The 23,846-nt window shown below is 36.4% G+C and overlaps 1 protein-coding gene across 1 annotated transcript in view; it reads right to left on the bottom strand.

Annotated features, from left to right (window-relative positions):
• TACR3 (tachykinin receptor 3) overlaps positions 1-23,846 on the bottom strand; it is a 42,611-nt gene that overhangs the window by 892 nt on the left and 17,873 nt on the right. Inside the window, exon 4 of the mRNA XM_084901900.1 lies at positions 1,447-1,643. Coding sequence (XP_084758026.1) covers positions 1,447-1,643 — 197 coding nt within the window. The remainder of the gene's footprint in view (positions 1-1,446; positions 1,644-23,846) is intronic.

Raw genomic sequence — 23,846 nt, 5'->3', positions numbered from 1 at the left:
TCAAACTCTTAGAATTTATGCCACAGCACTGGTATTAGTCTTTTAAGTTCTTGTTTGCTTTGAATCTTAATTTATAGTCAAGAAGAATTAAGTCATCAAAAAGAGTAAAAGGACAGTGTCAGGTAATCAATATAACAAAGAAACATTGTACATTTCTTCAATAATTGCATACATTTGCATAGGTGTAATTGAATTAGTCTTGCCACTGAAGGCATTTAAACATGACATATTTGGAAACAGCTTTTTTTTCAGTCATAATTACACATTTATCAATTAAAGTCTTATTTAATGTTAGAATTAGTTGCTAAACTTGATGGGTGTTTTTTAATTTTTATTTTTAGAAGAGTTTATTTGAGCCAAACTGACAGCATGTACCAGGGAGCAAGATCTCAAATGCTCCCTCATCATGATGGCTTTTATCTAACCACATGTAAAAATGTAAAATCCTTAGCTTTGTAAACTATTAAATGAAGTTGATTAATAAAAGATGTACTGCTTGTGGGGTGGCTTGAATTGACATATGGCTTATGGAATGAATAAAAAACAAGAGTAAGAATTAAGTATTTAACAAACTGAAGGCACAGTGTGGTGGAGGCACAGTTGGAAAAAGAGCTTAGAATTTAGCTCAGACAGTTACTTAGATGAAGTTCCCTTTCTCCTTATGCTCAAAGTAGCTCAAAATACATTGGTTTATTAAGGAAATGATCAGCCCTATGAAATTAACCTCACTCATCCATATGCTGACTTTACAACTAATGTGATTTTTACCTGGAAACTACATTTTATTATTATTTCCCAGCCTTAAATTTAACTGTAAATATTCCTTCTTTTTTTTTTTTTAACTTCACTTTAAAAATACATTTTCCCTGATCACCTCAACTTCTTCACACCCCTTTCCCACTGTGCACCCTTTCTTACTCTCTGAGCTCCTTATGCAGCAAAGAAGACTGGAATTCCCCTTGTCTGTATTTTGTCTCTATCACACTCACAGCAACATTTCCTATTTAAAAGTTTATTTACAAAACACCTCTCTTAGTAGAGTACACTCACATAGGCCCTCATCTGTGCATGTTTGTGACGTATCTTCATTTCTTTGAAGACCCGAGCACATCTTCAGCTCACCCCCTTCATCATGAGTGCATTCTTTTATTCTTGGCATGTAAACTTATGACAGGCTTGGAGGGGAAATGTGGCCCCTATAAAGACTGCCCGGTTAGAATCTCTGAGAACATTGTTTTGAGGATGTAATTGTTAAGGTGAGGTATTTTATATAATAGGGGAGCGTCTAGAAAAAATATCCAGCTCTGTGGTCCTCCAGTGAATTTTACCATTTCCCCTTCCTTTTACATTTTAAATTTACACCAAGAAGATGGAGCAACGTTATATATACGCTTCCAGTGATGCCAGGAGTGACAAGAGACTTGCATTGGGAAACTCTGTTTTTACCTCTTATTCAGACAGCAGTAGATGATGGGATTATACATGGTCGAGCTCATTGCCAGCCAAAAGCTCGCCAGGTAGACCTGCTGGATGTATTTCCACCTATTTAGTTGTTGGTAGATCGCAGTGAGGATGAAGTAAATATGATAAGGCAGCCAGCAGATGGCAAATGTCACCACAACAATAATCATCATTTTTACAACCTAGAAGAAAAGAAGGAAACAGTCATATTTGGAAAATTCAAAAGTCATGAAATATATGACTTTTGATAGCTTCCTGAAAATCTTATTTTTCCTGGCAGTATAGTTAAATACATAGCATGCCTAAGGAATAGTTAAGATATGTTTTTAAATGGGAGGGAACAAAGGGACAACTGCCTATGATATGTCTCAAGGAAACATACTTGTATCACCATTCCGTCTTTACCTAACCTGAGTGAAGGGGTGGCACTAAATTAAACTGAAACAAATTTGGCTGAACAGGTCTGCTGCTAAATTTTTCCATACATCTTTTGGAAGTTTAGAAATAATATAATGTTTAGAATATCTTAAAATAATTTTGAGGCTTACTAACAGATCAGAACACAAACTAGAGAGTCTTGACCTAAATGGCCTATATACAATAGCACCTTAGAACTATGAAAAAATAATATCTGTGTACTAGACTTGTCGTTTTTTAAAAAATGATTTTTTAAAATTGATATTTAGAGAGAGAGAGGGTAGGAGAGGGAGAGAGAAAAATACCTATGTGAGGGAATCATGGATTGGCTGCCTCCTGCATATCCCCTACAGGGGGTACAGTCCACAACGTGGGCCTGTGCCCTGATCAGGCATCGAACCAGGAACCTTTTGGTGCACAGGACACCACCCAACCAACTGAGCCACACAGGCCAGGGCTGGACTTGTCATTTGACTACAAGCTAAAGATTCAGATGAAAGTTGGCAAGATTGGAGATCATAAGAGACATGATTCTAGAAATAGACAAGGCATGAAATGGATCAGTTGGAAGGCAATGCTTCCCCAGGGGCCTAATCCCTGTACCATCCAGGTGACTCGGACAGAGCTGATAGAAATTGGCCGTCAGAGCTGAAAATCCAGGTCAATAGCTCATAGAATGTCATCATTGACTATGCCATGTAAAGTCTTCTAATTTTTTCAGAATTCTCTGAATTTTCTTTCCCCATTCGCCAAAGATCTATGTTCAGAGTTCTGCAATTCATCTCTCCTCTTTCTTATTCATATACTTGTACAATAGAATAGAAGAGCCATATTTTATTACTATCTATGACAGTGTGAATAGTACAGGCTACTATGTTAAATATAGTATCAGCAAATAAGTCTTTTTGTACAGACTGACCACAAACTCCCTATCATACTGAACTAGCTTTCCAACGATAGAGTTACATAGGCTATCAGTTACATAGTCTTTTAAAGTGACTTCCAACCATCAAGTCTAGAACATGGAGAAATTAAAGTAAATGTGCATGCAGAATTTTATTAAGTTAAAATGCATCTGAAACAGAGGATTCAGATAACTTATTATTCATATATATATATATATATATATATATATATATATATATGGTCTTAAGGATCTTTTTTTTTTTTTTAATATATTTTATTGATTTTGTACAGAGAGGAAGGAAGAGAGATAGAGAGTTAGAAACATCAATGAGAGAGAGTCATCGATCAGCTGCCTCTTGCACACCCCCTACTGGGGATATACCCGCAACCAAGGTACATGCCCTTGACCGGAATCGAACCCGGGACCTTTCAGTCCCCAAGCCGACACTCTATCCATTGAGCCAAACCGGTTTTGGCGGTCTTAAGGATCTTGTTGCAAAACATTTAGTAACTTATTAGAAGATTTCTTTAAAAAAAAAAAAAAAAGAAAAAAAAGAAAAGACCCTAAGTGCCGGGACGGGTTTGGCTCAGTGGTAGAGCGTTCGTCTGCGGACTGAAAGGTCCCGGGTTCGATTCCAGTCAAGGGCATGTACCTTGGTTGCGGGCACATCCCCAGTGGGGGGTGTGCAAGAGGCAGTTGGTCGATGTTTCTCTCTCATCGACATTTCTAACTCTCTGTCCCTCTCAATTCCTCTCTGTGTAAAATCAATAAAATATATTAAAAAAAAAAAAAAAAAAAAAAAAAAAAGACCCTAAGCTTAGGCCTCTGCTCACACAATCTTGTGCAGTGATTTTAGATATATCAAACTTAGGACCCCAGGTTTCCTATAATGCATAAGTAAGCTCTTGTGTGAACAAAATTGCCTTGCTTTGTGAAATGCTGAAATCATTAAATTGAAATTGTAATCCTGTCTCTCACAAAATGTCAAGTAGAAGAGTACTTTGCAGCACAAACCTTGAGGAATGATAAACGTGAAAATGCTGTGAGCAGTGCCCCTCTGTGGGTTATGGCTGGCCAATGGCATTAGCACAGACAGGGTATAAATGCTAAGCAGGAAAGTTGATAGAGTTCTTGAAACTCCTGAGATTTTTAGGCAAGATAAGAGAGTGGGATAGAGATGATGCAAATCTGTCACCATGTCTTGACAAATTTTGTTACAACTTGATATAAAGATTGATTGACAATGACAGATGATTGCTAGAATTAGTGGGGCAATCACATAGTGAGATATAAAAATGTTGAATTACTAATGCTATACACGTGAAACTAATATAACTAACATAATATTGTATACCAACTACAATTAAAATTAAAAAAAAAAACTTTATAAGCCAAATAAAAAAAAAAAAAGCAAATCTTAGGGAAAAAAAAGACTAATCTATAAATCCCAAGCTCTGATTTTTATTATTCACTTAGTAGAGTTTTGTTAAAAAGGTGAATTTTTAAAAATCTCAGATAGAAACCTTTGAATGAAAAGAAGGTAGAGAAGTCACAACTGACTTCTGTATGCACTGAGATAACAATGGTTTAACAAGATGCAGATGAAGTGGTAGATATAAAACCCTGCTTTTCTGGGGGCCAAGCAGGGGTTTCAGAAGGTTGTGTTTTCATTTTGAGCTAACAGATGCAAACAAAGGAAATACCAGTTGACAAAGAGTGGTATCGCTAGATTGATAGATGATCTGCAATAAGTACAATAATCCTTTTATGTAATTTCAGATTTCTGTTTTTGTGGTTCATACTCAGTATGCTGTCGGTATCTTTCATAGTTTCAGATTCAGTAAAATAAAGTAAGCTTTTGAACCTAATTAGGTGCAAATTATTGTATCTAGAGAGAAGATAAACAGACCCTGACATTTTTTTCAGAATTTTATTGTGATAAAAATACATAATATAAAATTTATCATCTTAATCACTGTAAGTTCAGTTATATAAATTAATATTGTTGTGTAACCATCTCTACCACCCATCTCTAGAACTCTTTACATCTGGCAAAATTGAAACTCTATTCTCATTAAATAATACCTCTCCCCAGGGCCTTTACTCAAATAAAAAGGGTTCTAATTTTTTTTTTTCTCTTCTCTTTAAGCTTGATTGATATTGGGTATTCATAAAGCTGAAAGACTTATCCAGCTTCCGAGGCAATGGGATTTATTTTTCACGGTAATGTGGCCATTGCAGCCATCCATTGTCCTTGGCACAGAAACTTCCCAGTAAGAGGGCGTAGGGAGGTGGGCCAAGTGAAGAAGCACTCACAGTAGAATTGCCTATTTCTCATAGTTAAGAATCCATTTTCATTCTATAGGCAGGGTTGAAATGCATGTCATCTGTTAGTGAGAAGAAGCTTTGGGCACCTTTTCTTCATGTATCAAAAGGAAAAAAAGACCTTTGATTTTTGTACCCTGTGTAGGTTAGACTGGAATGCCTGAGGCTGTTCTTATCTGCCATGTTAAGTTAGTGCAGGATAGATGATTTTGAGGTTTGGGACAGAAAAGAAAAGAAAAAACACATCAGTCTAGGAAATGAAATAAAATACTGCCAGCCAGGAAAAAAGTCTAAGAGTTATAGTCTTCAGGGTAGAATTTATTCTTTTACAATGTCTGAATTGGAATTTCAACTCTACTAGTACATGATCAGGAGCTTCTTGTTTTGATTAGAACCTCCTCAGAGTATACTGTATTATTGGAGGAACCATCCATGGACCACACATACCCTATCACTTCTCTGTACCTTTTGTCAGCCCAAATGTTCTCAAGTGGTAATTATTTATTTATTTATTTATTTATTTATTTATTTATTTATTTATTTTGTACAGAGAGGAAGGGAGAGAGATAGAGAGTTAGAAACATCGATGAGAGAGGGTCATCGATCAGTTGCCTCTTGCACACCCCCTACTGGGGATATGCCTGCAACCAAGGTACATGCCCCTGACCGGAATCGAACCCGGGTCCCTTTTGTCCCCAAGCCGACGCTCTATTTATTGAGCTAAACAGGTCTTGGCTAATTATTTATTTTTAAGTCAGAATTATAGGCCTGCTTATTTTAACCACATATTAGCAAAGTAAAATATTGTTAAGCGTAAGATATGAAAAAAAAAATTTAATGAAAAGGATTCAAATCTAAAGCACCACTTCCTCAACTATTTAGTTGGGTTTTTGTTGCTTCAGTTTCAAAGGCTGTGATTAAAAATGTCTAACCGGTTTGGCTCAGTGATAGAGCGTTGGCCTGCGGACTGAAAGGTCCCAGGTTCGATTCTGGTTAAGGTGATGTACCTTGGTTAAGGGCACGTCCCTAGTAGGAGGTATGCAGGAGGCAGCTGAATAGGTGTCATTCTCTCATTGATGTTTCTAATTCTCTATACCTCTCCCTTTCTCTCTGTAAAAAAATCAATAAAATATATTTTTTAAAAATGTCATTTCCAGCAAGAAAATAAGAACTAAGTAATAATACTTGTGAAAAAAAGTTCACAATGTTCCAGCTATGTGTCCTCAGAGGATGGCAAAGCATTGAAACTCTCATAGTCTTAGGAATAATGAGATGAGTAAAATCGTGTCTTTCTCTCCTGCACTGCAGCACCCTCCACACCTCACACATCCTCTGAGCTCTGCCCACTGTCTTTCTGCAGATGTTGCATTACTCCAGAAAATTAGCCAAGTGGCATATGAAAAAGCAAAACTTTAAAAGAACCCCTTTAAAGCCACCACTGTCCCTCAGATATGTGACTGTCTCAAAGACATCTCAAAGTGTCATGTTTATTTATTTATTTATTAATTTTTTTAGGCATATGAAAATTTATTACTGTGATTTCACCATCAAAACTTAGGATCTTGGTCTTTCCTTCTTGCCTTTGTACAAGGCCAAGAGAGACACATTGGCTACTTTGACAACCTTAAAGCGAACTCCAGGAATGTCACCAACAGCATGACCTTTGCGACCAAATCCAGCAACCAGAACTTCATCATTTTCCTCAATGAAATTCAAACAACCATCATTGGGTACAAAGGCTGTGATTTTTTTTGTCATTTTTGATCAGTGGACCCTGACACACTTCCTGATAGCGACCGAAGTGTCATGTTTAAAACAAGCTCCTTCTCTTATCCATCTCCCCACCGCAAAGCTTTCTTTTTTGTAAAGATCATCTCTGTAAGTGGCACCACCACCGATACAATACCTGAAGTCAGATACTTAGAAGGCATGCTTGTTTCTTTGCATTCCCCCATTGTCACTGCCCCATTCAATACCGAGGCAAATCCTAACGGCCCATTTGCCAAAATACGTCTGAGCCTTTTCATGGCTTGTCATCTTTACTGCGGTAGCCTCTGAGAAAGCATCATTATCTTTCTCTTGGACAAAGGCAATAACCACCTAATTGGATTTTGCTTCCAAACAGCCGTTAAAGTGACTTTCTGAAATAAAACCAAATCTTCTTACTGCTGCTCAAAACTTCTGCTGTACTTGGCTTCTCCTGCCTTGTTCTCCAGTCTCACCCACCACATCCTCCCTTTGGTTCTTTCTGCTCCAGGACTCTTGCTTCTGACCCTTCAACATATCAGTCACATTCCCTTCCCAGACATTGCTCACCTAGTCTTTCCTGCGTGGGGTATTCTTCATCCCAGTCTTTTTTTTTTTTTTTTTTTTTTTTTTTGCCTTATTTCTTCTACTTGAAAAAAGCTCAGCTAGAATGATATATTTTCCAGCAGGTATTTCCTATCACCTTGTTTAAAGGTGATCCTCATTGCAGTGATTCTATTTCATATTACTCTATTTTGCAGCATTCTGAGCACAACTGGTCCTTATTTTGTTACTAGAGGGCTGGTGCATGGATTCGTGCACTGGTGGGGTCCCTTAGTCTGGCCTGCGCCCTCTTGCCACCTGGAACCCCTTGGGGGATGTCAGACTGCCAGTTTTGGCCCTGCGGGGATCGGGATGCAATAGTGTGCAAAGTGGCAAGAGGCCGGGGAAGACCCCAAGCCCTCAGCCTGGTGCTGCTCCCGCTCCTGCTCATTCTGGCCCCCCTGCATCTGCCACTACTGCTGGGTAACGCTGCCACAGAGGCAGGAGAGGCTCGTGCTGTGGCAGCTGCACTTGTTGTCCATGAGTCCAGCATCTGACACCCTTCAGCTGAGTGGTACTTCCGCCGTGGGAGTGAGTGCACTGACCAGAAGAGGGCAGCTCCTGCGTTGAGCATCTGCCCCCTGGTGTTCAGTGTGCATCATAGCTACCAGTTGAGCAGTCGAGCTGTCGATCAGTAGCTTAGGGTTTTATATAGATAGATTCTAGAGGGTCTTTGGTTCCTGCCAGAATGTAAATCCTTTGAGGGCCATGAACATTTCAGTTTTGTTTACCCTATATCTCTATAGAATAATAGAATACTCACAGCACAGGATAGCCCTCCTTTGAATAAATGAATAAATAAATACATGAATAATATACTAATGATTGACATTCTCATATAGGGTACTAGATGCCCAGTGCACAAAATTCATGCACAGGGGTTGGGGTGTGTGTGTGTGACCCTCAGCCTGGTCTTGGCCTGCAAAGATGCCAGCATCCCTCTCCTGACCTCTAGCCGGAGGTTCCTCCCCTTCTTCCACACAGCCTCTGTGAAGATGCTTGTCCTGGGGCCTCCTCAGGGCTCCGGCCCATGATTCCCTGCAGCTCGGGTACTCTGGTGTTTGGGCTTTCAGGTCCGGCTTCCTTGCCTGGCTGTGTGTGCATCAGCTGCCATGGGAGCCTTACCTCAGGAGTCGCCCCCTTGGACCATACTACTTGTGAGTGTGTAGTGTATGGGGCAGCCTCAGCAGCAGTGATTTGATGTCTGTAGTGTGCCTGCCGGACTCCACCCCCACCGCAGCACCACACTGGTTCTGTCTGGACTGCTGGCAAGAGGCTTCCAGTCTGCGACTACGGCTGCTGGGCTGCGACTGGGGGCTGCAGTTGGAGATGAATCTCATAGCATTGAAATAAAAGTTATTTAAAATGATGCTTTTAAGGATCTGGGAAAAACTATCTAAGTTATAATTATGTTTTAATAGCCAAAATATAATAACTGCCTTAGCTTGGGCTGCTATACTATAATAACATATTATATAGTGTGGTGGCTTAAATAACAGACATTTATTTTCTTAAAATAATCAGTTTTCAATTTTTCAGCAAGGCACTGTATATGAAGAAAATTATTACCTCCTAATTGATTTTCTGCTTTTTAATCAGCATGGTAGCATTTGAAGGACCTTCTTCTAATTAATATTGGCATTCCTATTCCCATAGGCATGCAACTACTATTCTGTCCATCCTCAGCTCTTTTTGGGTGCCCTTTTCCTTTACAGATTTAGCATCTGAAGCATGTCTGGTGTTTCTTTAAAGTGTCAGTGACAATCATTATCATCTAGGTTTCGTTGGCTGTGGCAAAAGGATTTAGAAATTCCTATTTCAGAGATTTGTAAAATGCTGCCAGATCATGTTGAAGAATGAGGAAATAATGGAGCAGAAATAATCTGAGGTTAATACCTGAGAATGAAAAGGTACGAAGCATTCACAATGTATTATTTCACCAGTTCTAAGTATTTCCAAATAAAAACAGATTAAAGACAGATTGGAGGACTACAAATGATTAAAAAAAACAAAAACCCATACATTTGGAAATACACTGCATAAAGCACGTAGAAGTACAGACACTCAACGTCCTTTTGGGATCTACTATCTGAGCGAAGTAGGAGAGAAAAGTCTCTGAAATTTTTACAGAAATGAAATAAATATGAAAATCAGTAACAGCAAAACATCTGAAAATACTCAGAGCAAGTAATTAAAATCACACACGTAAAGGGTTTGTGCAAAACAGCGTGACAGAAAAACAACATTATCTTACTATTTATAAGCTCTCCTGACTTGATAGAAAGTGAAATTGAGTATATAAAGGATATTTTGTTTGCTGAGAAAGGGAATTTGCAAGTTTGGAATTATTTAAATAACAGGGCTACAGTTTGAATAGTAGGAACAGTGCTAAATTTGTCTTGAAAAATGGTGGGTGAAAGGTATTTTTGGAGCACAGAAATGCATTAAGGAGGTGGCTGCAAGCAGGAAAGGGGAAAGGTGGAGAAGGAGATAGAGAGGAAAACACACACACAATTGCCTGGGGGTATTAAGCTCTGAGAGGCAAAATCCTCAGTGAAATTCACATTTTTCATTTAGGACACAAAAAAACAAAAATAGTGATATACATGAGTTTTGCTAAAATCTTGGTCACAAAAAATAATGGTAAATACAAACTGTAGAATACTGGGAACTGGCTATCATAAAAAACCAAAGTGGTAAAAGTTACGTATAGGCACTACGCTGGGGGAAGACTTTGTTCTGCTAGGCACTTTAAAAAACGGCATTGGCCGAAGCTGGTTTGGCTCAGTGGTAGAGCGTCTGTCTGCGGACTGAAAGGTCCCGGGTTCGATTCCAGTCAAGGGCATGTACATTGGTTGCGGGCACATTCCCGGTAGGGGGTGTGCAAGAGGCAGCTGGTCGATGTTTCTCTCTCATCGACGTTTCTAGCTCTCTATCTCTCTCCCTTCCTCTCTGTAAAAAATCAATATTAATATATATATATAACTGTGGGAAAAAAATGGCATTGCCCATTTCTGCAAAGATTATGTAAAAATGGAAAGGTGCAGTGATTTTAACAGAAACTGATTCCTCTAAGGCAGGAATGAAGAAAGAGGTAGAATAGAAAGTAAAATGAAAAGGGCTCAGGCACTAACTGCCAACTAGGGATGAGAAAAAGAAGGAAAATATCCAAGTCAAACAAACAGAGAATTAGTTTCATCAATTTCCTTTCAGCTAAAGGATGAACTGTTACAGAATGGAGTGAGAGAAGCATGACCTAGTCCCTCAATTAATGCCACTCACACTTGGGCAAGACCTTGCATCTTCAAGACAGAGCAGAGATCCTCCTTAGCTCCAGGAGGCTTTCAGAATCCATGAAGTGACTTACCTGGAGGGATACATTTCTAAAAATCTTAAGTAATGACTTTGTTATAGATTGAATTGTATCCCCCTAAAATTCATATGTTAAAGACCTAACCCTCAAGTACTTCAGAATATGGCTATCTCTAGAGATAGGTCTTGAAGGAGTTAATTAAGTTTCAATGATGTCATATAGATTAGTGGTTCCCAACATGGGGCAATTTGACATTTAAGGAGGGCAATTAGAGAATGAGTTATTTACAGTGATTTTTTTTTTTTTGCATTTCGTATGGTTCTAGTTTCCTCATGTACAGTATATAAATACATATTGTGACATATCTCTGCATTTCAGTTCTCTATTACAAGTTTTGAAACTTTATTTGCTATTTTTTTCATATCACTTCATATTATTATTTTTTAAAACAATTTCCTAGTGATTTCTTCCTCAATACATCAACTGTCCTATTGTTCTTTTATTTTTCTCTTTCATGGATGCCATGTTCTTTGGAAGCTTGTCTAGAACAAGTTAATGGCCTTTTAAGCTTTCTCCACATGAATAGGAGTCCACTTTTTGAATAATAAGAATTACATGTCATGGGCATGGGGGGTAGCGGAGATGGATGGGGCGCATCAAGATTTTAGAGATGCTTGGGTGGAGCACAGTAAAAAAAAAAAAAAAAAAAAAAAGGCTGGGAACCACTGATATAAATGGACCTGAATTTACTTTAAAGACTGTGTCCTAATAAGAAGAGGAGACTAGGATGCAGACAAACACAGAGGGAAGACCACAGGAAGACACTAGAAGAAGACGGCCATCGGCAAGACAGGGAGAGAGACCTTGAAGAAACCAACCCGATGACACCTTGATCTTCTATCACACAGAACTGCAGGAAGATACGGTACATTTCTTTTTTAAAGGCATTTAGTCTGTGGTACCTTGTGTAGCATCTCTAACAAACGAATAGACACTTCTTTCCACTTTCACTCACTCATCACCTCTCTTGTACATCACATGTGGCAGATATGATGACATAGAACTTATATTTGTATTCTGTTACTTAACCAAGGGGGGGCCATACACTTATACACTGTAATTCACATAGCTGCTTCTGTCACTGAAATAGCTAACTTAATCTAGCATATATTGCTCATCACTTCCAGCAGAGATAGCCCTTGATTATGTCAATCCCTGTGTCCTAGATGTCAGCCAAAGGGACAGGGAGAAAAAAAAAAAACAAAAAAAACCTGTCCTTTGTGTATTCTTTAGGATTTTGGAAAGGATTTTTGTTTTCAGGAAAACAATTTACAGCAGATTTTATCAGTTGAGAGTCTGGGGAAAAATGGGGGGACTCACGGAAATGTTTGTTAGGCTAGTAAGCATGCTATGGAGATTTGCAACACTTACACCTAAGAGTGTACTGTGGAGCGCACTAGCTGCTATCTGTCATCCGGTGATCAGTGTCATTTGGCCAGGCAGTTTATATTTGATGTTAATGCAGTTAGCCCTGCACAACACTGAAGTAGTTTTCTCCTTTATGAAATAAAGAAGGTGTTTTTGTCCCCCAGCATAATTTAATGTTGAGGAAATTTGAAACTTTATAATGAGTAGTATATGTATAATACAAACTTTTTGCTTACTAGAATTATTTGTTTGCTGGAATGCTATATCCATAATCTATATAATAGGAATACTCTTAGATATTTTTCTTGTGGCAAGGTACAGAAATATTTTTATTCAATGAAATAAGGAAAAATTTCAAGAACAGTTTAATTTATTCCACAATAGAAAAGTAAACATCATTTTTAGTCCTGAGATTATTAATATACTATTGAAGACATTCCCTTTGACCTGAAGATTCAATCTTCCTGTTTGTACTGGGATGAGCAGCAGAGTACAGGTCAGAACTCAGGAAGCTTAAATTCTAAAACTGGCTCTTCCTTTTAATGATTTTTGACCTTTAGCAAATCACATACATAACAGTACATTTCTTACATATAAAATGAGAAGGTTGTTGATTCATAAGACCTTATTCTTTCCTTCATTTATCCATCCATCCATCCATCCATCCATCCATCCATCCATTTATCTATCATCCATTTATCTGGGCATCCATAATGCCCAGAAGGCATTATGCTAGGCACTGAGGATAGAATGGTGAGTAAAACACATTACTTGCTCAGTATTCTACAACAGAGTTAAGAATTTACAGTGATAAAATGTCCACATTTCTTACAGACATTTAATTTAACCTAATTTAAACTGCCTTATTTTTTTCCTTTTCTTTTTTTGGTATACTCTAACAGTACTTGAACTTATTATTAAATGAAGTTTAATTTTTACAATATATCATTGTGAACATAAATAAATACTTCATGTATTCACACATAGCCTAGTTAAAACTACTTAACTTCACATTAAAAACTACTAAAGCAAAGTAGAACAGGAGAATATGGGCATTAGTCTTATAACAGGAAAGAAACACAAATTTGTGGCAATTTATCAGATAAGTGGGAAACATTGAAATAAATTCTGACAAAAATCTTGTCTAAAAGCTGCACTGAAGGCTCATGGACAAAAAACATAATATCTATGAGAACACAGGCCAATCTGTTTCCAGATAAGAGATTCCATATAGAATCATTTTAGCATTAAATAAAAATATAAAAATGGATTATTCTATTATGAATGGATTATTCATAGATAAGTAAAGGGGGTGAGATGTACTATGATTTACTTGGACAATAGAATTAGAGAAATTTAGTTTATAAAAGGAACTTATTTTCTTAATATTTATGCATTGAGTATACATTATAGAAAAAGCAAAAAAGTGTTAGAATGATGATATTATGAGTTATCTCCCCCCGCTTTTTACCTCTTTTACTGACATTATCTATAATGCACTTTAACTGTATAAAAGGATATAAAAGGGCCATGGATTATTTCTTGGACTTCAGTGTTAGCTTGGGATCTAGACCAGATTCCTCTACTTATTTGAAAATATAGTGTTAAGCAAGTTAAACTCCCTAAGCCTTGATTACATCACTAGTTAGATAAGTATATTTGATAGAATATCTTATATTATATCTTAGAATGTTAATATCTTAGAATGTTAATGAGGTTACTAAATGAGATAACATATGTGACTAATAATGCTTAGGCATATGGTCTTATAATTAAAGATAAAAAATTAAAGATTGAGTATCTGAAGGAATATACATCTAAATTTTATAATCTCACTGGTCACTTATTTCTAGGTGTATAATGTAACAGAGATCCAAGGTAGCTTATTTACTATGAATTTAAATGAGATAATTTCTTCCGTTAGTTGAATCATTAAAAAAAAAAAAAAAAAAAAGCCTGACCCTTTTTTTTTTTTTTTTTTTTAAGTTCATTGTCTTAGGTTAATTAATTGCATTTGCTTTATTTTTTAATCACAGATTCCCTACGTTGGCTTTTTTTTTTTTCTTTAACAAATGGGGTCTTTCTGAAGATGGATAAAAACACAAATGTAAGTCATGAAACCTTAAAAATACTAGAAGAAAATGTAGGCAGCAAAATCTCAGACATTTCTCCTAGCAATATGTTTACTGATCCATCTCTTAGGAGAAGGGAATCAAAGAAGAAAGTAAACAAGTGGGATTACATAAAAATTAAAAGCTTCTGTACAGCAAAAGAAACCATCAAAAAAAAAAATGCAAAGGGAGCCCACTATATGGGAGGACATATTTGCCAATGATACATCTGATACATTCAAAATATATAATGAGTTCCTACAATTTAACAAAAGGATGACAGACAATCCAATTGGGTGGGTGGATGGGAAGAGATCAACCATAGAACTTGTATGCATATATGCATAACCCATGGACACAGACAATTGTGGTGAAGGCCTAGGGTAGGGGGTTGGGGGCCTGGGATGGAGGGAGTCAATAGGAAAAACAGGGAACATCGTCATACTTTCAACAATAAAGATAAAATTTTAAAAGTTTAGACATTAAAACACCAGAAAGGGGGGAGGGAAAGAAGCTGGAGAAAGTATATGAATATGATCAGCACCAGTTAATCACAATGCTGAATAAACAGCTACAAATGCATCTCCCACTGACAAATGGTCAGAAGGTAAAAGACTGCACATCATTTTTAACACAGACCATAAATAAGACACAAAATGAAATAAGATACAAGTGGTATCTACTCTATAGCTGCATGAATTGTAAGTTAGCAACTCATCTTTTTTCAAAGGATATTTTATTACTCTGCTGTAAACTGGTAACCCCTACTAGAGAGGAACTATGCTATCAATGAATTTTTCTGTATTGGTTGGAAATTCTATTACAAAATTTAAAAAATAACAAAGGTAGAAATAATAAAATAAATAGCAATAGAGACTGGCAGTTCTGGCAAAGGGATTTGTCTCTGCTCCTCTGACTTGGGTTCCAGGAAGTTGGGGGTGTGGAATTTAGGAGGAAACACTGAGAGGTGAGCAGAGGAATTTGGGCTAATGGTACCCCATAGCTGGTGTGTCTGTAGTCACTATTATCTCATTCGGAGGGTGTGACAGATTTTCTTATGAAAATTTCTAATCAGAATACAGAATGGGTTGGCTTAAAGCTGTGGTCATAGATTACAGAGTGTGAAGTGTTTCCTGCAGCAATAACATTAGTTGTTACCTCCATGAGCATAAGTAAAAGTCTTCCCTCTGCTGGTTGATAACGTCAGCTGCATACACACCATGTCCACCTGGCTGTGTTCTCCTGAAGTGCATCCATCCTCTTTACTACCCACACCCAAACTTGGCTTAGATTCCTCACTAATGATCATTCCAACCTAAGTTTCTTTGTCCTGTCAAAGCCTCACAAATTATTATTTTCTTTGTGTAAAGAGATATAAGGTCTGTCTACTTTTTGGTCACTCTCTTAGTATCAACTTATCATCTCCCATAGGTATGAAATTAATTGTTTTGTCGCCCACTAATCTGTCTTGTATCAATTTTATTATTAGTCTAGCGATAAGAATTTAAAGGGGTAAGGGAGAACATTCTTTTTCCTGGTACCCCAACTAGATAGGGCTATGGGTAGGGGAAGAAAGAGATGGAGGGGTGTCTGAGACTGGAGAAACAGAAACATAAAAATTGAAGTCATACATTAGAAGAAAAACAGATTTTGCCGGGACCGGTTTGGCTCAATGGATAGAGTGTCGGCTTGGGGACTGAAAGGTCCCGGGTTCGATTCTGGTCAAGGGCATGTACCTTGATTGCGGGCATATCCCCAGTAGGGGGTGTGCAAGAGGCAGCTGATCGATGACTCTCTCTCATCAATGTTTCTTACTCTCTATCTCTCTCCCTTCCTCTCTGTACAAAATCAATAAAATATATTTAAAAAGAAAAAAGAAAAACAGATTTTATTTTTGAGAGAAGGAAGTTCCCTGATGAACTGACCTTAAGTGTGGGTCTTTCTATCCCTACCCCTCTGCACAATCCATCACTTGCAAACAACATTATAATATGGGTGATTGGTTACGTGTGTGGGATCAAAGGTATGAGGGAAAATTTGGGCTCTAAACAAAATCAGCTGCACAAAACCCATTAGAAAATGTCCTATGAGTTTGGCCTACTAATATTTCTGACCTGAAATATATCCTCTTTTATAGGATTTTATAAAGTTTAAGTAAAATCATTGTGCACAATGTCTGATATACATTAGATGTTGAATATTTGATGAATCACTCTCATGGATGTTTATAATTAGAAGGAAACTTAGAGCTACTCTAGTTCAATCTTCTCATTTTATAAATAAGACTGAACCCAGAGAAAAGTGGTGACTCAAACAAGATAATGCTCTCTCTCTCTCCCTCTTTCAGGTAGACACAAAATATTGTACTATTGTGTTTATTTGGATTTTATATTTTTTTCTAAATGCAAAAACAATTATATTTATATTAGAGGTCCAGTACATGGAGCTGGGGGGTTCCTCAGCCTGGCCTGTGCCCTCTCACAGTCCAGGACCATTCGGGGGATGTCTGCCTGCCGGCTTAGGCCTGATCCCTGGACATCACTCACACAATCCAGAATCCCTCGCTCCTTACCACTCACTTGCTGGCTCCTAACCACTCGGCTCACTGTTCCTTAGTGGCAGGCTCCTTATTGCTAGGCTTGCTGCTCCTTCGTGCTGCTGCAGAGGCAGGAGAGGCTACTGCCACCACCGCTGCACTTGCCAGCCATGAGCCTGGCTTCTGGCTGAGCGGCTGGGGAAGGTTGGCTGCGGAAGCACACTGACCACCAGGAGGCATCTCCTGCACTGAGTGTCTGCCCCTGGTGTCAGTGCGCATCATAGCAACTGGTTGTTCTGCCATAATGGTCGCTTAGGCTTTTATTATACAATACATAGTTGTGGAATTGTTTTACATGTGGCAAAACCATGAGTTAATATTCATATGCTTTGGGATATTGTAAATTTGTTAAGATGCTGTGTGTGTTGTTTTTAGTCAGTCTATATTAAAGTGAACTTTAAACTAAAACAAAAAAAATAATTAAGTGACATAATTTTTAATAATAAAAAACAGATTTTATACTTGTGGACATTTTTACATATCTAAATTACCAGGTATACCAGTTAATAATGAGGATTTTTTTTCAATAGATGGAGTTATACATATGTTGATATATATGTGATTTGATATGTATGCTATTTTGTTGTATTTACAGCAAGCTTCAAAACTTCATATATAAAATTTGCTAAAGTTGTTAACATCATAGTTATTTTTACCCCTAAAATTGTTGGATTTTGTGCAACAAAAAGAGTATTCGCGGGAAGTTTTAATTCATTACTTTATTTTGAAGGAAAGTGCTGCTGAATACTTTGGGAAGCTTACAGTGAACATGTTCCATCTCAAGATACTTGTGAATGCTGGTTTAAACGCTTTAAAAGGGTTATTGCAATGTGAAAGACAAAGGACATCCAGCTCAACCGAAAAAATTTGGAGACCAACAATTACAAGCATTATTGGATAAAGATGCATGTCAAACTCAAAAACAACTTGCAGAAAGATTTAATGTTGCTTGGCAAACACTTTCTGATCAGTTACAAGCAATGGGAAAGATTTTAAAGGAAGGAAAATGGGTGCCACATCAACTGAAAGAAAGACAAATGGAAAACCGAAAAGTCATCAGTAAAATGTTGCTTCAACAGCACAAGAGAAAGTCTTTTTGCATCAAATTGTGACTGGCCATGAAAAGTGGGTTTATTTTGAGAATTCCAAATGCAAAAATCATGGGTTGATCCAGGTCTACCATCAACATCGACTGCAAGGCCAAATCACTTCAGAAAGAAGACAATGCTCTGCGTCTGGTGGGATCAGGAAGGTGTGGTGTATTATAAGCTTCTAAAACCAGGTGAAACCGTTAATACTGACCACTACCAACAACAAATAATCAATTTGGACCACGCTTTGATCATGAAATGACAAGAATGTGCCAGAAGACACTGCAAAGTAATTTTGCTTCATGATGATGCACCATCACACACTTCAAAACAAGTTAAAGACAGGTTAAAAGATCTTGCCTGGGAAGTATTAACCCACCCACTGTATTCTCTAGAGCTAGGGGTGTCGAACTCAATCAGAGAAGGGGCCAAAATCTAAAATCCAGCCTAAATCGCAGGCCGAATGGTTTACTGAACAGTCATAAACTGACAATGTCATAAACTGACAGCGGAGTGCAGTGATGACAGCGCGGTGCGGGCCACACTGCAAGGTCTGGCGGGCTGGATTTGGCCCGCGGGCCTTGTGTTTGACACATGTGCTAGACCATGCTCCTTCAGATTACCACTTGTTCCAATTGATGGTACATGCACTTTCTGAGCAGCACTTCAAAACATACGAAGAAGTGGAAAATTGGGTCTCTGAAAGGTTTGCCTCAAAACAAGAAAAGCTCTATTGGGATGGTATCCACAAATTACCTGAAAGATGAAGGAAATGTAGCTAGTGATGAACATTACTTTGAATAAAGCGCTTCTGATGTTTCTCTTGAAATTATAGTGTTTTCTTTGATTACAAAATCCCCTTTATAAATGAGTACATGTAGAGAGTGCCTGGGAAGGCACATGGGCATTCTTTAACTATTTTCAGCTAAACCCAAGGCGGCAGGCAAAGCTGCGTCTTGGTTACACATTTTACCAAAAAGGCAGATGTGTGCTCAGCACTGACTCTTATCTTTGCCCAGGTGTCGGGTAGTGAGTTTGGCATGTAAATCCAGTCTAGCACCAGAAATGCACAGGCCTACTCAAGAATGCAAATAAGCTCCTTTGTCTTGACTTTTGGCGAAACTCCTGGTATGTGGGAGTATAAAATAAACATGCTGTATTGGCTATGGGTCACTGTCTGTCCCTCAAAAGAAGACAGCGGTCCACTCGGTTCCCAGCTTTTTTCTTCCATTTGTGTCTTCTCTCTTTCTTTATTTTATTTCTCAATCCCCAGCTCCTCTACTCAGGAACTGGACCTGCTCTCTAGCCTCGCTGGACACGGAAAAGAGAGAAATATTTTTACACTAGGTACAACTGGAAAATATTTCCTCACTTTGGAAATTGCATGCAGTCCCAGTTTCCTGATATGAGAAAAATTTTGTCTACGGTATTTTCACAATAGAAACATTTAATAAATAACCTTTGATGAATGAATTGAAATTGATATAACCATTTTCATTCCTTATGTAGCCACAATTTGTTTTTCATATAGATAAATTTAATAATTTAATCATTTATATTTAGGTATGATTTATGTGCAACTTACATATCTACTAATTAGTACAATTTATTTTCTTCCCATCTTGCTAATCACTGGACTTCTATCATTTATGTTCTAAATAGTTATTCCAAGATGCTGGCAGACTCAGATATATTTTGGAATAAGTTTTGTCATTGTCAATAATTTTAATGTCACTACTTTTTTTTTTTACCACTCAAATTGCCAAGAATGTAATCTTAGTTTGGGATAATACTAGGAGAGCCAGATGGCAAATCTTTTGTTTACAAAGTGAATGAGTTCAAATTCCAGTCATATGAATATACTAATTATACATACGATTCTAACTCAAATAAACATTCAATGGCTTATGAGCCAACATCTAGATATTTAGGAAACAGATGCTATTTGCCAAAATTGAAAAAAAAATTAAAGAGCATATTTGATTTATTTTATCAAAAACATTCTAAATATGAGGTTAGCCCCCTTTATTTATTTTTCCTTACAGTGTATTTGATTTTAATCCAAAATAGCAGTAAGGCAAGGGATTAATGAAATTTTAGGTTCTGGTAAGATCTATCATTCTAGAACAGATTTTTTGAACTGCAAAAACATTTTAAATCAGTCTTACAGTAGTCTGTACACATTTCCTGAATGAAGATGTTGGCAAAAATATTAAGTAATTATCACAAAAAAAACCACTAACTTAGACAAGACCTTGAGTATTGTGTGATATTGACATTTTATATTTTGCTACTGTCTGAACATATTTCTATTTCAAGTGCAGACACTCTTAAGTTAACCACTTTGTTACATTAAAGAGACTATTAATTCAATACATATATTTATTTATTTATTATTTTTATTTTTATTTTTTTAACATTATTTTCATAGTAAGTTTTTTTTATTTATTTATTTTTATTATTATGGTCTCACATAATTGTCCTTATTCCCCCATTTCCATCCCAAACCCCTCCCTAGATATGCCCTCCCCCTCCCCCTGTTGTCCATGACCACTGGCTAGGCCCATATGTATGCACACAAGTCCTTTGGTTGATCTCTTCCTCTTACCCCCGTCCCCCCTTACTTTCCCTCTGAGGTTTGAGAGTCTGATCGCTGGTTCTCTTTCTCTGGGTCTGTTTGTGTTGTTCATTATTTCCTCTAGATGTGTGAGATCATGTGATCCAAGAAATACCCTTGTAAGAACCTAAACTGCAACAAGCCATAGTGGTTATGCTGAGAGGCAAATGAATCAGTCTGTAGTGAGTTCCTTTCTGGGCCAACAGTTCTTTTGCGTCAATACATATATTTAAAGCCAATGTGTACATAACATGCAGAATTTTAAAACCTAGCATATTTGCTATAAATTAAAAATATTTTGGCTGTGTTATGAGGTATTCAAATTAAATTATAAAATACATTATATAAGAAAATTTATTAATTTATCAATGTGCTTGCTAATTTTTTAAAGTCTATTACACATGTGACTCAAATGTTAGTCAATCCTACAGATTACCCTCCAGATCTTAGTAAGTTATTTGGAGCCATAGAATTTTAATACTGATTTTTTTTTTTTCAAGAGACTAATTTTTATGATAAGAAAATATTTCTAGAGGTATTAATTTATTTTTCAAGACTAATATTTCATTTTTTTAATATTTAGTGCTAGCTAGATCTACTAGTATTATCTTCAAAGTGAATACATATTTCAACAGAACATATGCAAAGATCAAGTGGGGATTGTTAATCTGAAAGTTTTTAGACATGCGAGGTTCTGTATAACAGATATGTAATTTATTTCTACTGGCTGTTCTTTAAAGAATTTAATCTATAAGGTTTGAAATTAAGCACAATTCCTAAAGATTGTAGGATAAAGAATAATGAAAGCAATGCTTCTCAAAAAAAAAGCAATGCTTCTCAATAGTTGCAAAGATTTTCTCAGTGATTTGACAAATTTTTTAAATTTATTTTTATTTATTCTAGTTCATATGTATTTGGGAACTCAATCAACATTCACTATTTTTTATTGCGAGGAGGTTGGCTCAGTGTTGTTCATGGAGTTATTGTTTTTACTAAGTCATAATGAATTTGCACTATTTTAATCAATATCTTTCTTATTTTATCTCTGTAATTTCAAAGAAGTATTTTCTAGGAGACAGCATATAATTACCTGGCCCATTCAGAGAAAGACTTATATCTTAGACCTAAGTAGACATATTAAAGTATAAATATAACACACTTACTAGAAATAACTCTTCCAAACATACCAGGTAATATTTTAATTTCGGATTTTAAAAAAGCAATTTAGAGGAGAGCTAGCTATATTCTGAAATTTTAAATTTTTGGGAAAAAGTATTACTTTTTAATATACTCACAGTAATACCAATAAGTGACTGTAAAAGAACTCTAAGAATAAGATATTTATTATAGGAAATCCATAACATAAATGTCATTTAGTATTATGTCAATCTAGAACCCAATCTGAGAGAAGGACATATGGATTGAAAAATTTAAATGTGTTACTATTTTGAAACATTCCAGAAGGGTTATACTTTCCATTTAAATTGATATTTATATTTTAAAACTACAGAATGAAATTGTAAGGAAATATTTATGCTTTACTTTTGTAAGTTATACAGAGGCAAAGACAGAGTATTCCTTCTTGTTTTTGTTCCTTGTGGGACTCAGTGCAAAAATAAAAAGTAACATTCATTAAATTTTAATTTCTTGCTAGAAAAATATTACATGTATATGAAGAAAAAGGAGCTATAATATACAATTATTGGACTTATTTAAATTTTCCTAGGAGTGAACAGGGGAAAACTGCTAAGGAAAAAAAAAAAGATGCCTAAACCCATAAGAAACAAAAGACAGGAAACTCAGTGAGTAATAGAAAGGCAGAAATTATTCTGAAATATGCAGAACATCACATCAGTTATTTTATGTGATGTTGCCTAAAACATAGCTATAAGAAAATATTCCCCCAAAGATCACCTTTCAATATGAGGAGGATGTTATGAAATGAAGGTTGAAATTGCTAAAGAGATACTGTTCTCTTCAGACGGCCAAGTTATTGAAATTCTCCTACTTGTAGGATTCTTTCTAAATGCTAAGAGAATAAGGTGGTTGTTTGTGAACTTCATTTTTAAGATTTTAAAAAATAAAAAATATGTATTATAGGCTGAAATTAGTAAGTGATATAGAAAAGATCATGTATACTTTCTGTTTTCAAATACTAGAGATCATAATAAATTATTAACTGAATGTAAGTCTTATCTACCATTATTGTCAATAAAAGAAGAAAGACATGTTAGTATTAAAATAGGATCCATTTTCTACATTAAATTTTTAAATCCTAATTTTATTGTTGTTAAGTGAGTGTTTGTAAGTAAGGGATTTTTAAGATGTTGAGTGTTTGTTTGTTTTTAATATGTTTTATTGATTTTTTACAGAGAAGAAGGGAGAGGGATAGAGAGTTAGATACATCAATGAGAGAGAAACACTGATTAGCTGCCTCTTGCACACTCCCTACTGGGGATGTGCCTGCAACCAACGTACATGCCCTTGACCAGAATCACTGAGCCAAACTGGTTTGGGCTGTTGAGTGTTTTTTTAAGGAAAGTATCCACGTATTTGGTAGTTCTACATAAATAACTTAATCATAAATTGAATAAATAATAAGTGGCATAATTAGCAAGACTCTTATCCTTGGCAAAACCTCTCAGATTTCAATTGGAGAGAGGAAGATGGGATAGGTGACTGTGATTCTTTTTTACTCTACAAACTTATCAAAAATCTCACTCACTGAATCACATAATAGTCTGAGTAAAATCTTAATTAAAAATCCGGGTAAATGTCGATATTATAATTTTAGGGCATTTTCTGTTTAATGTGAATATTCAGAAATTGGCTTTATAATGTCACCCAATAAGTTGTAGAGAGTATTAATGCAACTTTCATCTTTTAATCAGATATGCATGATGGCTGTGTAGAAGTATAATGTGGGGAGAGGGAAAAGGTGAGGAGAGGTGTCAGGAAGGTAGGGAGGGAGAGATAGGTAAATGGATATTAGGAAATTATAGCACCTATTAAAAGAGATGCCATTATTGGGATCAAAGAAGCTTATGGAAGATTATAGAGTGCATCAGAGGATTCTATTAAATAAAGGAGAAACATAGCTAGAACTTCAGAAATATAGTAAATGGGACTCCATATAAAGTAAAAGTTCAGAAGTTTCTTGTGGAGTAATTGAGGATACTCTGTACAAGGTAATAAAAAGTCTTTCTGTAGGGAAGAGACTAACTATTCTAT

This window comes from Pipistrellus hanaki, assembly GCF_964339955.1.
Source record: "Pipistrellus hanaki genome assembly, chromosome: 1".
Lineage (NCBI taxonomy): Eukaryota > Metazoa > Chordata > Mammalia > Chiroptera > Vespertilionidae > Pipistrellus > Pipistrellus hanaki.
This window is presented reverse-complemented; position numbering and strand designations above follow the sequence as displayed.